The sequence below is a fragment of the Ursus americanus genome, chromosome 17 (genome assembly GCF_024610735.1).
Source record: "Ursus americanus isolate L20-20 chromosome 17, mUrsAme1.1.p, whole genome shotgun sequence".
Classification (NCBI taxonomy): Eukaryota; Metazoa; Chordata; class Mammalia; order Carnivora; family Ursidae; genus Ursus; species Ursus americanus.
In genome coordinates, this window is record NC_142143.1 from 15,104,674 (window position 1) to 15,118,963 (window position 14,290).

At 41.7% G+C, this 14,290-nt stretch overlaps 1 protein-coding gene across 3 annotated transcripts in view; it reads left to right on the plus strand.

Moving 5' to 3' along the window:
- Positions 1–2,250: 2,250 nt before the first annotated feature.
- Positions 2,251–14,290, plus strand: part of CRY1 (cryptochrome circadian regulator 1) — a 99,896-nt gene continuing 87,856 nt past the window's right edge. The window contains exon 1 of one of the 3 annotated variants that reach the window (XM_087868782.1): positions 2,251–3,267. In XM_087868782.1, the coding sequence (XP_087724908.1) occupies positions 3,110–3,267 (158 nt within the window). In that variant the 5' untranslated portion in view covers positions 2,251–3,109. The remainder of the gene's footprint in view (positions 3,268–14,290) is intronic. The other 2 variants (XM_045779627.2, XM_045779626.2) reach the window with 2 other exon arrangements.

The window sequence follows — 14,290 nt, forward strand, 5'->3', positions numbered from 1 at the left end:
TCGGGCTCCTCTGCTAGGAGCCTGCTTCTTCCTCTCCCACTCCCCCTGCTTGTGTTCCCTCTCTCGCTGGCTGTCTCTGTCCACTAAATAAATAAATAAAATCTTAAAAAAAAAACTGCCTAAAATGAAACAAAAAATCCTGTATTTTAAAAAGTAGACCCTGGACCCTGGAGAATGAGGCAATCCAAGTGAGAGCACAGCTCTGTGTGCTACATCCTATGCTTAGATGATGGATCTTTCAGGGTGGTTATTATGCCAGGCTCATCTCCACTGATAAAAATAACAAATATTCAATACTTTATAGTGAACAAAGGGTTCCCATATATATAACTTTAAATGCTCTTAAGAAACCAAAGAAAGGATGCTATGCCGTTTTTATGGCAATAGAAGCAGGTTTAGGGAAGACTATCCAGATACTGGCTCACTAGATGATTGAATTTACAGTATTGCTGTATTAGTTTGCTAGAGCTGCTAGAACAAAGCACCACAAAATGAGTGGCTTAGAACAACAGGAATTTATGGTCTCATCCTCTGGAGCCTGGAAATCTGAAATCAAAGTGTTAGCAGAGTCATGCCCCCTCTGAAGGTGCTAGGGAAGGATCCGTTCCAGGTCACTCTCTTAGCTTTGAATAGTGGCCTTTGGCACTTGGCCTATGGCAGCATGACTCCATTTTTCACATGGCATTCTCTTTGTGTGTGGGTCTGTCTCTGTGTCCAAATTTCCAAATTTATAAGGCCCACCCTAATGACATCATCTTAACTTGATCATCTGCAAAGACCTTATTTCCAAGTAAGGGCACATTCACAGGTACTAGGGGTTATACAAATTTTAGAAGGACACAACTCAACCTGTAACAATTGCCCTAACTTTCCTCTTAACCTTGCCAGACACATTGGTGGCAGAGAGCATTCATTCATTTGCTCATTCATTCAATAAACATTGCAATGCGTATGTGTCAGGCTCTATTGGGTATTGATGATGCAGAAAACAAACTGGACAGCCACCCTATCCTTGAGAGGAAATCAGAGACACATTATTATGATAATAAATACTATTATTGAACATCTACTTCATGCTAGGTGTTAAAGCAGGTATTTTTCATTTAACTTTTTAAAAAAGACTTAATTATTTGACAGAGTGAGCACAAGCAGGCAGAGTGTCAGGCAGAGGGAGAGGGAGAAGCAGGCTCCCCACTGAGCAAGGAGCCCCACACAGGCCTGGATCCCAGGACCCTGGGATCATGACCTGAGCCAAAGGCAGTTGCTTAACCAACTGAGCCACCCAGGCGACCCAGTATTTTTCCTTCAATCTTCACAATAGTATGTTAAGTAATGTATCAGAGACATACCTGGGGAGATGGGTGTGCGTCCTAAATCTGCTCTGGATGACAGGGATATTTTCACAAATTAGGTAGCACTTCATCTGAGTCTAAAGGGATGTGTAGAAATGTACGAGGTAGCTCAAAGGTTGCTGTGGTGACTAGCACATTCCAAGGAAGAGCGTTTTATAAAGGAAAAAATAGCACTTTGAAGGTTAAGAGATATATCGTAAACCCCACCAGGGCTGAGATTTTTGTCTATTTCTCTCCTGTACCTTGAGCACTTTGAACAGTGCCTGGTTCATTCAGTACTCACTTAATGTACTCATTCATTCAGTACTCACGTCGAAAGGAAGGACCTGACCTGATGCTCACTGTCGCTCTACCGCACTAAGGGTGAGAAATCAGGGCTGATAGGTTGAAGATACATAGTGTTAAGGAATTCCGGGTGCCTGGCACCCGCCCTGCCCATTACCCCTATTCCCCACAACACATCCCCGGGAGCTACACCAAGAGGGCCAGAAGAATGGGGCGGCGCTAGCTTCACACACTCCAAAGTCGGGTTCTTTAGCCAAGGCTGCAGTGAAGCACAAGGTTGGGCTTGAAGTCTAACGGAGCTTTCTTCTCTCCTTTCAACCCATCCTGCGCTCACTCCCCACTGTACTCCCCTGCCGACTCCAGGAGGACGCCCATCTGTTTGCAGGCCTTCCCCAAACGCCACAAGAGGAATCCCAGAGCGCGCTTCAGACCGCCGGCCGCGCCCTCCTTTCTGGAACGCAGAGAGAGCGCACGCGCGCCATCCCAGCCGAGCGCGCGCCCGCGAGCTCCCCGCATCCCCGTGCTCATCCGGGTCTCAGAGAACCTCAGCCAATAGGAGACGCTCACGGCCTCCAGAGGCGGGGCTAAGCCTTCCCTCACATGGGGCCTGTGGTCGCCGTGGGCGCTTCTGGGTGACCAGTCGGCGGAGAAAAGGGGCAGAGGAAGGGAGTTCAGAGTCTGGGCGAGGGTCGACGGCTTTGAGGTCAAGCAGCTGTGGCCCCCTAGAAGCGACTGAATCGCTAGCAGATTCCTCAGTCAGAGCCGCTGTAGTAAACACACTTCAGAAACGTGAGGTGCCGGGGGTCACGTGGGGAGCGCCCTCTCCAATGAGGATCCGGGGGCGGGGCCGAGGCCGCTGACGCGGCGGTGGCGGCGGAGTCACCCGGGCTGCCTCGGGACCGGTCACCGGCCGGCAACCGTCCAGCGGCCTCGACCACCGCCTCAGTGCTCACTGCTCTTCGCCGGGTCGAGAGACAGCGTGGCCGACTGTGGCTGGATCTCCTCTTATCCCTCTCGGTGGCTCGCCTCAGGCGGGCCGTTTTCTCCTCCGGGGCCGCCTCGGTGGGGCGAGGCTTCCGTGACGAACCTCCTGGGGCTGCCGGTGCCGGTCGGGGCCGTCGTGGCGTTTCGGGCTCGTGGAACGTGCTCACTCCCCGGGCTCCGAGGCCCTCGAAGCGATGCGCTTCGTGTAGGCGGTTGCGGCGGGCGCCAGCTCCTAAAGGGCGTCACACCCGGACTCTGCTGACGGCAACCTCCATTCATCTGCCAGCTGCGCCTCCAGCGCCCTCTCCTTCTCCGGCCCCCTCCTCGGACTCATTTTTTCCTTTTTTCCCCTCTGCCGCCCTCTCCCCACTCCTTGGGTGTGGTGGTTCCCCTGGAAGCAGAGGTGTCGGGTATGAGCCGGCCCTTCCTTCCTTGAATTTCTTGGTGGGGGAACTGGGCGAGGACCCGCCCGCCGCCGCGCCCCCGGGATGGGGGTGAACGCCGTGCACTGGTTCCGAAAGGGGCTCCGGCTTCACGACAACCCCGCCCTGAAGGAGTGCATTCAGGGCGCCGACACCATCCGCTGCGTCTACATCCTCGACCCCTGGTTCGCCGGCTCCTCCAATGTGGGCATCAACAGGTGGCGGTAAGTCGAAATCCCGTGGGAAATGGGGATTTCGGTGTTTAATCAATCAGGGCTTGACTTGCAGTCGGCCGAATCTGAGAACTTAGACCTGGGACCGCGGTACTTAGGCCGTTTTCAGAATTAGAGGTGCCTTGAGTATTGAATAGAATTGACTTAATAATTCTCTGGCCAGAGAGTACCTGCAAGCTGGAACACCTTGGCCTTCATGTGTGAGTTACGTGCCTCTGCGCTAGTGGAAACTCTTCCTCTGGTTTTATGGGGACTTCTTAGCGGTGGAGTTAAAGAAACACCCTCCCAGTTCGCAGTGGCCAGTGGATTGATTTTCTTGGCCTCCTTGTGGCATTCGAAAGGATCGCGGCTTTGCGTATTTACGTTTGCGTGTGTCTAGGTAACTCCTAGTGTGGAGAAAATCTTTCATTCAGTATAGGCACCTCCAAATACACTTTTCTTCCACCTCGAGATTGCCGTTGGAAAAGCAAGGGAAACATCTGGTTTCTCTTTGCTCATTTCTTTCTCTCAACTCCTCCTTGTGGTTGACTAGAGAAAGCACAGTTTTTCTTTCTAGGCAAAGTATAAAGCCTTCTAGGGATCAGAGCACTGGAAAAATTTTTCGAGAAGCTTTATGATCTTTTCCTGAAATACCAGGCTAGATGATTGTTAGGCCGCCTGGTGGAAGAGAAAGCATTTATTTAACAGATAGGTTATTGATCACTACTGTATAGCAGGCACTGCTTTAAACAACAGGGGTATAGCAGTGAATGAGACAAAAATTCTTATCCTTTTGAGCACATGTCCCAGAAAGTCAAATATATAGTAGTAGTTGATGGTGATAAAAGCTGAGAAATATAGAGCAGAGATAGGGGATAAAGAATAAATACAATGGGGTGGGATTAGCCTTGCAGTTTTTATTTTTATTTTTAAAGACTATTTGAGAGAGAGCGCACGAGAGTGAGCGAGCCAGGGGCAGGAGCAGAGGGAGAAGCAGATGCCCCGCTGAGCAGGGAGCCCAACCTGGGGCTCCTTCCCAGGACTCTGAGATCATGACCTGATCTGAAGGCAGCTGCTCAACGGCCTGAGCCACCCAGGAGCCCCTCCTCGCAGTTTTAAATATGGTGATCGGGGAAAACTCAGAGAAGGTGGCAGTTGAACAAACTGATGAAACTGGTAATGGATTGCAGATATCTAGGGGAAGAGCATTCCAGGCAGGGGGAACAGTGAGGGAAAAGGCTGTGAAGTGGAAATTTGTTTAACCTTTGGAAGAAATAGCAAAAGAAGCAATATAAAAGGAGCAGAATAGTGGTGGTAGTAGGTGAGGTCAGAGATGTAATTGGGCCAGACTGAGTAGAGGTTTATAGGCAGTTGTCAAGATTTGGGCTTTTACCCTGAGCAAAGAGCGAATGATTGCAGGATTATGAGCAGAGAAGTGATATAATCTAATTTAAGTTTGAAAAAATTTCTCTGATCATAGTTCTGGATTGGGAGAAAGTAGACAAGAAACAGGAGGCTGTTGGATCTTCCATGTGAGAGATGATAGTGGCTTGAACCACAGTGATAGTGATGGATGTAGTGAGAAGTAGTCAGATGCTGAGTATATTTTGAAGGAAGAATCCACAGTATTGGGCGCCTGGGTGGCTCAGTTGGTTAAGTGACTGCCTGTGACTCAGGTCATGATCCTGGAGTCCCAGGATCAGTTCCTGCATCGGGCTCCCTGCTGGAAGTCTGCTTCTCCCTCTGACTCTCCCCCCTCTCGTGCTCTCTTTCTCTCATTCTCTCTTTCAAATAAATAAATAAAATCTTTAAAAAAAAAAAAAGAATTCCCAATATTTGTTGGCAGATTGGATATGTGGTATTAGAGAAAGGGAAGGAATTAGGAATTATTTCAAAATTGTTGGTTTGAGGAACTAGGATGAAGCTGCACTTGGCCAAGAAAGTGAAGTCATTTGCAGAAGCCATTGGGAGGGTGATTGGAGTTCTCTTTTGGACTTGATTAAGTCTGAGATGTTTATTACACATCCAAGTAGAGATGGTAGATTGGCAGTTGGATATATCGGGAGTTCAGGACAGAGTTCCAGGCAGGAGATATAAATTGGAGAGTCATCAGTTTGTAGATAATATTTAAAGCCATTTATTCATTCATCCATTCATTGAACAAATACTTGTCATGCACCTGCTACATGCTAGGCATTGTTTTAGGTTCAGAGTATTCAGCATTAACAAAAATAGCTAAAAAAATCCCTACTCTGTTAAAGTTAAATTCTAGTGAAGCCATGAGACTTTGTGAAAACATAAGGGAGTGTAGATAAAACTCTTTGAACAACTCTTTGAGTATACTAAAAAAACATTGAATTGTACACTTAAAAAAAATTTACCCATCCTTTTAAGGTCCAGTCCACATGCCGCCCTTTCTATAATACATTTTTTATCACACTGCCTGGGATGCATTACATTTTACAGTCTTGTGAACTCTTATGCCATTTTTTGATATTGCTTCCCACATCACCATTAAATACGATTAAATAGGCCAGTGATGGGTACTAAGGAGGGCACATATTGCGTGGTGCACTGCGTGTTATATGCAAATAATGAATCATGGAACACTACATCAGAAACTAAGGATATACTGTATGGTGACTAACATAACATAATAAAAAATTATTAAAAAAAGAAGTAAATACTTCTTTAATTTGTAAGTATTGATATAGTCCTCATATATTCATTTCTCCTTCATTTAACTGATTGTAACTCTTTTTCTTGAAGAGAAGGTACCATTTCATTCAATCAAAAATTTATTTTCGTTCATATTTATAGCAGGCAGTGTTTTGGTACTGGAGACAGAACAGTGAATAAGAGCCCCTGCCCTTGAGGTCCTTCTAGTCTAGGAGGGGAAACAAGCAATAAAACAAATATAATATGTCGGGTGGTGGTAAGTACAATGGAGAGAAATAAATCAGAATGTGAGATCAGAGACCTAAAGAAAGGGAGGTAACATGGCTGCACAGATATTTGGGGAAAGAGCTCTCTCTGTATTCTCCACAGTGTCCTGTACAAAGTAGACATTTGATAAATATTTTAAAAATTTTCTTTGTTAAGTCTAGGATTTAGGAATGTGACAGTTACTTCATTTAACTTTGATGCTAATGTGTATCTTAAACTCATAATTCAGAGAAATAATTTTCAGTGAAGAAATTATTTTTGACATTTAAACTTCAACATGTTTAAAACACAGTTGACATTATTGCATGTAGATTCTCTCAGTTTTCAGTAACCAGATCTATAAATGTACCTACATCCTTACCCATTCTTTCCTTCTACTGTTTGATTTCAGTAGAAGAGACATTGCTTTCCTTATTCAAAACCAGTCTTTTCAGCTATACCCCATTTTAAACTGCTCATATTTTTTACAGCTTTATTGGGATATAGTGACAAATAAAAATTGTATATATTCAAGGTGTTCCACATGATGTTTTGATACACACACACACACACACACACACATTGTGACTCTCATTTTTGATGATTTAGTCTCTTAGCCTTTCTTTAACCTCTTTTTGGTTTGCTTCCAATCAGCACTTAGACATGTGTAAGTCCCAGTTGTAAGAACAAGAAAACCAACAGGGGAAGAAAACCTACCCTTGAGTATGTTCCTGTCCTGTAACTATATTTCTCAGTTTCTTTATAGCCAGACTTAAAGAACAAGATGTCTAATACTCGCTGACTTCATTTCTTTATCGTCTCTTCACCCTTCTTCCATCCACTCCTAGTCTGGATTCCACTGTATCTGCTCCACCAAGACAGTAATCATCCAAAGGATACTTTTAAACTTTTCATTCCTTGACTTTTTTTTTTTTTTTTTAACCATGTTTGACACTTTTGACCACACTTTCCTCTCCTTCCCTTTGCACTGGTTAGAGGAGCCTCCTCTTGTTTTTTGTTTTTTTCCTTTCAAAACTATTAGTGTTCTTCCTTTACTTCTCTTTTCTCTTCACCTCTTAAATGCCCCTTAGATCTGTGATCACCCTTTTTTCATTTTACATAGTTGCTAGGCAGTCTCATCTCTCTTCAAAAAGTCAGTTACCATCCGTTTGCTCAGAATTCACACGTCAGCGTCTTCAGCTCATATCTCTCTCCTGATCCGAAGATATGCATCCATTATTTATGGATTCCCTGTCTATTTGAATGTATTATATTACCTTAAACTCAGCTTGTTCAAAACAGAGATCATCTGGGCCCCTGGGTGGCTCAGTTGGTTAAATATCTGACTTTTGATTTAGGCTCAGGTCATGATCTCAGGGTTGTGAGATGGAGCCCTGTGTCAGGCTCTGTGCTGGGCATGGAGCCTGCTTGAGATTCTCTCTCTCCCTCCCAGCCTCTCTCCCCCTCTCCCCCTCTAAAAAATTAAAAACCACAAAGTTCATCTTCTCCATTATCTCTGTCTCAAGAACAAACGAATTTTTTCTGTGTGTCCTGTCTTCATAAATAATACCACTATTTGCCCAGTTGCTCAAGTGACAGATTAGATTGTTAATTATATATTAATTTATTTAACAAATATTTGAGTTCCTACTGTGTGCCAATCACTTTGTTAATTTCTGCGAGTAAATGGAAGTCAGTAGATAATTTCTCTGCCCTCAGAGAATTTACAGTATAAAGAGGGATTTATTCAGAAATAAAATAACCACAGAAATACATTCTTCTGTCTCCACTGGTACTTCAGTCCATACCACCATCCTTTGGCTAGATTATTTGAGTAGTTTATGAATCATTATCCCCCTTTCCCTTCTCTAATTCATTCTCTATACAGCAACCAGAGTGATCCTTTAAAATTGCTAATCTGTTCATGTCCTTTACTCTTTAAAATCCCTCAGTGACATTTCTTTACCTTTAGGTTAAAGTTCAAAAGCCATAGCATAGTTTAAAATCCCTGTGTAATCTAGTCCTTTGCTGCTTTTTCTAGCCTTAGAGGATTGCTTCATTGAGGCATTTGAGCTGAGCTTTGAAGTATGAGATGAATCTTAATAAACACATAATAGAGGAAAGGAATTGAATTCCATCCAGGCTGAGGGAAGAAAATTTCAGGCTAAGGATATAACACGAGGGAAGGCACAGTATTCTGATACTGGTATAGATGTTGGTGTAACTGAGTCATATGGTTCATGAAAAGACAGGAGGTATTGTTTAGTACTCTGGATGATTTTGTGTGACTCAAATAGGCTTAAGCAGAGAGAGAGTTTATTGACAAATACAATTGAACAGCCCAAGGGAGTGTGGCTTCGAACATAGGTTGGTGCTAGGGCTCAGAAGATGTCTCCAGGACCAAATTTCCCTCTTTGTATCTCCACACTTCACTTATTCTGGGTTGGCTTCTCACGTTGTCCTCTGGTGGTGAAATATAGCAATAACAATAGCAGTTACAGCAGTAAAAAGCATATGCCTCTGTCCCAGAAATCTGCTCAAAAGTCTGTGGTACTTCAGTGGCTCTGTTCGGACCAATTTATGAACCAGTCATTGTAAGCATCTGTGTGAGCTGCAATTGTGTGCATCATGGGTAGAATCAACTCAACTAGACTGAAGTAACTGAAGTAGAATGAGTAGAAAGTAAATGGATGTCCTAAAACAATAGATGCCCATTCTATAAGAACTCAGATCAGAAGGTGGGACGAAGTCAGAAAAATTTTGACTCCTATTTGAGGGAATATAACTTTGGCATTTGAGTGAATGATAGAGGAAAGAGATAGTAGAGCAGTATGGGAGCTTTATCAATAGTCAATTGAAAGGTAATGTAGGCTTTAATTAGGGAAAAGTCTGTGAGGAAGGGGAAGATGCAAGAGGGTGATTGTAGAGGTGCAATGGACAGTTAAGGTGACTATCAAAAAGGCAGTTTCAGAGAGGCAGTAGACTGTAAGATTCTCATGCTTTGTGCCTCTTTGACAATTAGCTATTAAGTTAGAGAACACAGGAACAGGCCATATTTAGCTGAGGAAAAGAATGAGTTTGTTTAGGTCACTGCTGAATTTGAGGTTACTGCTAAGATATCAACATGGGAAATGGAGAAAATAGAAGTTCAAGTTTGGGGATTAGACATTAGAACTGTGGATGTGGGAGTAATTTCAATATAATTAATAGGTGAAGCATGACTGAGGATATTGGATAGAGTAAGATGCATCAGAATTTTGGTGGTTACCATATTTAAGATGAATAGAAACTGGTGAAGGAGACTCAATCAGAATCAGTCAGAGAGGTAGAAAGAGGAGCCAGGTGAGTACTACATCATGGAAACCAAAGGTGGCAAGAATTTTTCTTTATTGTGCAAAGAAGTCAGGTTAGGATGACTTCTGACAGTTATGTGGGAAAGATACTCAGTGACTTGGAAATGGGTGGAAGTAATGACTGCATGTCTTGAATGCTGGGCGGTAGACCCTCTGGGATATAGAGGACCCCCCAGAAATTGTATTATTCTCATTTGGGTTATGTACTTTTGTTCTTGATTGTCTAGACTGCTTTACAACTCTGCAAAAAGTGATGAAAGGCAAAATGTAGATAAAAGTTATGGTGCTGGCCAGTAAGAATGGCTAAAATTAACAACTCAGGAAACAACAGATGTAGAGAAAAGGGAACCCTCTTACACTGTTGGTGGGAATGCAAACTGGTGCAGCTACTCTGGAAAACAGAGGTTCCTCAGGATGTTTAAAAATAGAGCTACCCTACCCAGCAATTGCACTACCAGGTATTTATCCGAAGGATACAAACATAGTGATTCAAAGGGGCACATGCACCCCAATCTTCATAGCAGCAATGTCCCAATAGCCAAAATATGGAAAAAGCCCAGATGTCCATCAACAGATGAATGGATAAAGAAGATGTGTATGTGTATACACACACACATGCACGCACGCACGCACACACTGGAATATTACCATCAAAAAGAATGAAATCTTGCCATTTGCAATGATGTGGATGGAACTAGAGGGTATTATGCTAAATAAAACAAGTCAGTCAGAGAATATCATATGATTTCACTCATATATGGAATTTAAGAAACAAAACAAATGAACAGAGGGGAAGGGAAGGAAAAATAAAGTAAGATGAAATCAGAGAGGGACATAAGCCATAAGACACTCATAACTATAGGAAACAAACAGGGTTGCTAGAGGGGAAGTAGGTGGGGGGTGGGGTAAATGGGTGATGGGCTTTAAGGAAGGCACTTGACGGAATGAACACTGGGTGTTATATGCAATTGATGAATCACTAAATTCTACCTCTGGAAAAAAAAGTTATGGTGCTGGGAAAACTGAACAACTACATGAAGAAGAATGAAACTGGACCACTTTGGTACACCATACACAAAAATAAACTCAATGGGTTAAAGACCCAGCTGTGAGACCTAAAACCATAAAATGCCTGGAGGAAAGCACAGACAGTAATTTCTTTGACATCAGCTCTAGAAACATTTTTCTAGATGTCTCTGCAGGCAGGAGAAGCAAAAGCAAAATTAAACTATTGGGACTACACCAAAAAAAAAAAGCTTTTGCCCAGTAAAGGAAACCATAAACAAAATAAAAAGGCAACCTGTGAAAGAAGAAGATATTTGCAGATGATGTATGTGATAAAGAGTTAATATCTGAAATATATGAAGAACTTATACAACTCAACACTCAACAAACAATTTGATTAAAAAATGGTCAGAGGACCTGAATAGACAGTTCTCTAAAGAAGACGTACGGATGGCCAACAGACACATGATAAGATGGTCAACATCACTCATCATCAGGGAAATGCAAATCAAAACCACAATGTGATATCACTTCACACCTGTCAGAATGACTAAAATTAAAAACACAAGAAGCAAGTGTTGGTGAAGATATGGAGAGAAAGGAACCCTCGTGCACTACTGGTTGGAATGCAAATTGGTGCAGCCACTGTGGAAAACAGTATGGAGATTCTTCAAAAAATTAAAAATAGAAATACCATATGATCCAGTAATTCCACTACTGGGTATTTACCCAAAGAAAATGAAAACATTAATTCAAAAGGATGTATGTACCTCTGTGTTTGTTGCAGCATTATTTAAAATAGCTAAGACATCGAAGCAACGCATGTGTCCATTGATAAGATAAATGGATAAAGGAGATGTGGTGTACACACACACACACACACACACACACACACACACACACACACGATTTTACTCAGCCATAAAAAAGAATGAAATCTTGTCATTTGCAACAATATGGATGGACCTAGAAAGTATAATGCTAAGTGAAATGTCAGTCCGAGGAAGACAAATACCATATGATTTTACTCATATGTGGAATTTAAGAAATGAACAAAGAAAAAAGAGTCCAACAAGAAAACCAGACTCATATATGGAGAACAAACTGGTGGTTGCCAGAGGGAGGTGGGTGTGGAGATAGGTGAAATAGATAAAGGGAATTAAGAGTTCACTTATGTTGATGAGCACTGAGAAATTTATAGGATTGTTGAATCATTACAATGTACACCTGAAACTAATATAACACTGTATGTTTAATTATACTTGAAATAAAATTTTTTTAAAAAGTTAAGATTTAGAAAACTGATAACAGAACAAACATTTCCTGTCCATACCAATGTAAATTATTCCTGTTCATGTCATGCAAATGAACTTTGTAGCGTGAGCATTGTAAAATCTCTGTATGTCTGGTTCTTATTTGAACCAATTTTAACATCTTACTGGTTCCTTCATTCATTATCATGAATTAAATAAAATCTCTGCCATATATTCATTTAATATTTTATGAGAATCATGATTTTACTGTTTTGAATATTATACTTTAACTGTTATAAAGGCCTTTGGTAAACTTTGAGAGAGTAGCTTCAGTGTAGTTGTAAGATCCGCAATCAGATTATATAGGAGGTTACTGATTTTGTGTGTGTGGCTGGTATGGGGGAGGAGAGCAATGATTGAGGGATTGATGAAGAGAGTTTTTATCGGAGAGGTAAGGCATAAATTGGTTGCACAGATTCTTAATAGGCTGAAGAAAGGGAATTTTGGGCACATCACCAGACTTAAAGTCAAGACAGGATGATAAATAGGGAATATATAGATAACGTGAGGCCCCAATGTAGAGTTCTAAAGTGAGTTTAGAATATCTGGCTCTCTAGATTCTAATCCCTACTTTCCTACTGAGTAGCAGTGGTACTGATTTTGGGTAGGTTACTCGCCCTTCATTTTATTCATTTAGGAAACATTCATTAAGAGCCTGTTTTGCAGGGCACTGGGGATACAAAGATGAAAGTCAAGGTTCCTGCCCATACGGAAACTTTCACACCATTAAAAGACAAATAATTAGAATATACAATGTTAAATAGGACCTCTGTAGAAATATGCAAATCTTGGGAGCACAGAGGGGAGAGAACCCTGGGGGAAGGAGAGGGAGGAATTAGGAATAGAGGTGATTAGTGTGGGGGGGGGGGGTTGGGGGGAGGAAGGAGGGAGTGAAATACTGGTCTGAGAGAAGAGAAGTTTTGGGGATTCTTGAGTCAGTGTCCTAATATGAAAAGGGAAGTACCGGAAAAGCTCTAATATCTGATACCATTGGGACCAGCAGTTAGTTACCTGAAAAAGGCAGACATAAGAAAGAACACATAAGTGTATATTAATTTGACAGTTTTTGATGTAAGGCGAAATTCCAGATCTCAGATCTCCTGCTCACTTCTTTATTCACATTTACTCCTTAGGTGATCTTGTCTAGTCACATACTTGAATACCTCATGATTTCCTATCATGTATTTTCTGCCCTGACCTCTATCTTGAGCTCCAGACCCACATATCCAGTGTTTTTATTTGGATTTCAAATAAGCATCTTCAGCTTGGTTTTGCCTCCATCTTCCCCACCTACCATGGTTTCTCTGTATCACAATAAATGGCAACATTCACCTTGGTGCTCTGCAAAATCATAGGAGCCATCTTTTTTTCATTTCTTTTTTTCCTCACAATCTCATGTCTAGTCCTTCAGCAGTTGTTATGGCTTTTCCTTAAAAATAACTTTAATATCCTTTCAAATCTCACCCTTCCATTGCTATCATACTATCTAAGTCACCAATTTTTTTTTTCAGGACATTGCAATAGCCTCCTAACTTTTCTACTTTCATTTTTATACCTGCCTTCCTGGTCTGTTCCATGTGGAAGCCAGAGGAATATTTTAAAACCTTAATCAGATCAGGTCGTTTCTATGCTCAGAATCTTCCCATGGCTTCCAAGGTATTTGCATTTTCTGCTTCTCTACCTGGAATATTATCTCAGACCTTAGCAGGGCTCATTCCTTCAATAGCCTTTCTCAAAGAGATCTTTTCTGACCATCCTATGTAAAGTAATTGCCCCTACTTCTACAAACCTCCCACTTTTCCCTTTCTGTCTCCTTGCCCTGTTTTGATGGCATCCATCAATACCTGAAATTATGTATTTATTGATTTACTTCTTTATTGTCTTACTCCTTCAGCAAATTACACAAAAGAGGGGTTGATTCATTGTTGCTTCCTCGTTATTCATTATTGGCTCTTCAGCCCTATAATAGTGGTTCTCATTGGTTGGTCCAGAGATGCTTATGGTTCCTGAGACTCTCTTAGTTAAGCTAAAACTGTCTTCATTCATAATAATACTAAGACATTATTTGACTTTTTAACTGTCACTCACATGTGCATACAGTAAGTTTTCCAGATGCTGATAAGTAATGACATTATTGCTGTGATGGCTAATGGAATGTGTGCAGGTGTAGTCTTGCATTTTAAAATTTTCTCAGCTTTAATTTTTCGCAGAAATGTTGGTAGATATTACCTATAAGACAAAGCTGTTTGGGATTATTCAGTAATTTTTAAGAATATAAAAGTTCTTGAGACCAAAAAGTTAATATAGGTATTTAACATGTGCCTGTAAGTTGAGTGTATAAATGAATATTGTCCTGCTGATTTCATTGACGGAGTTTCATGTTGGCTTTCATGCATATTACACCCATAGTCTGATACTGCTTTTTTTAAAAAGTTGATT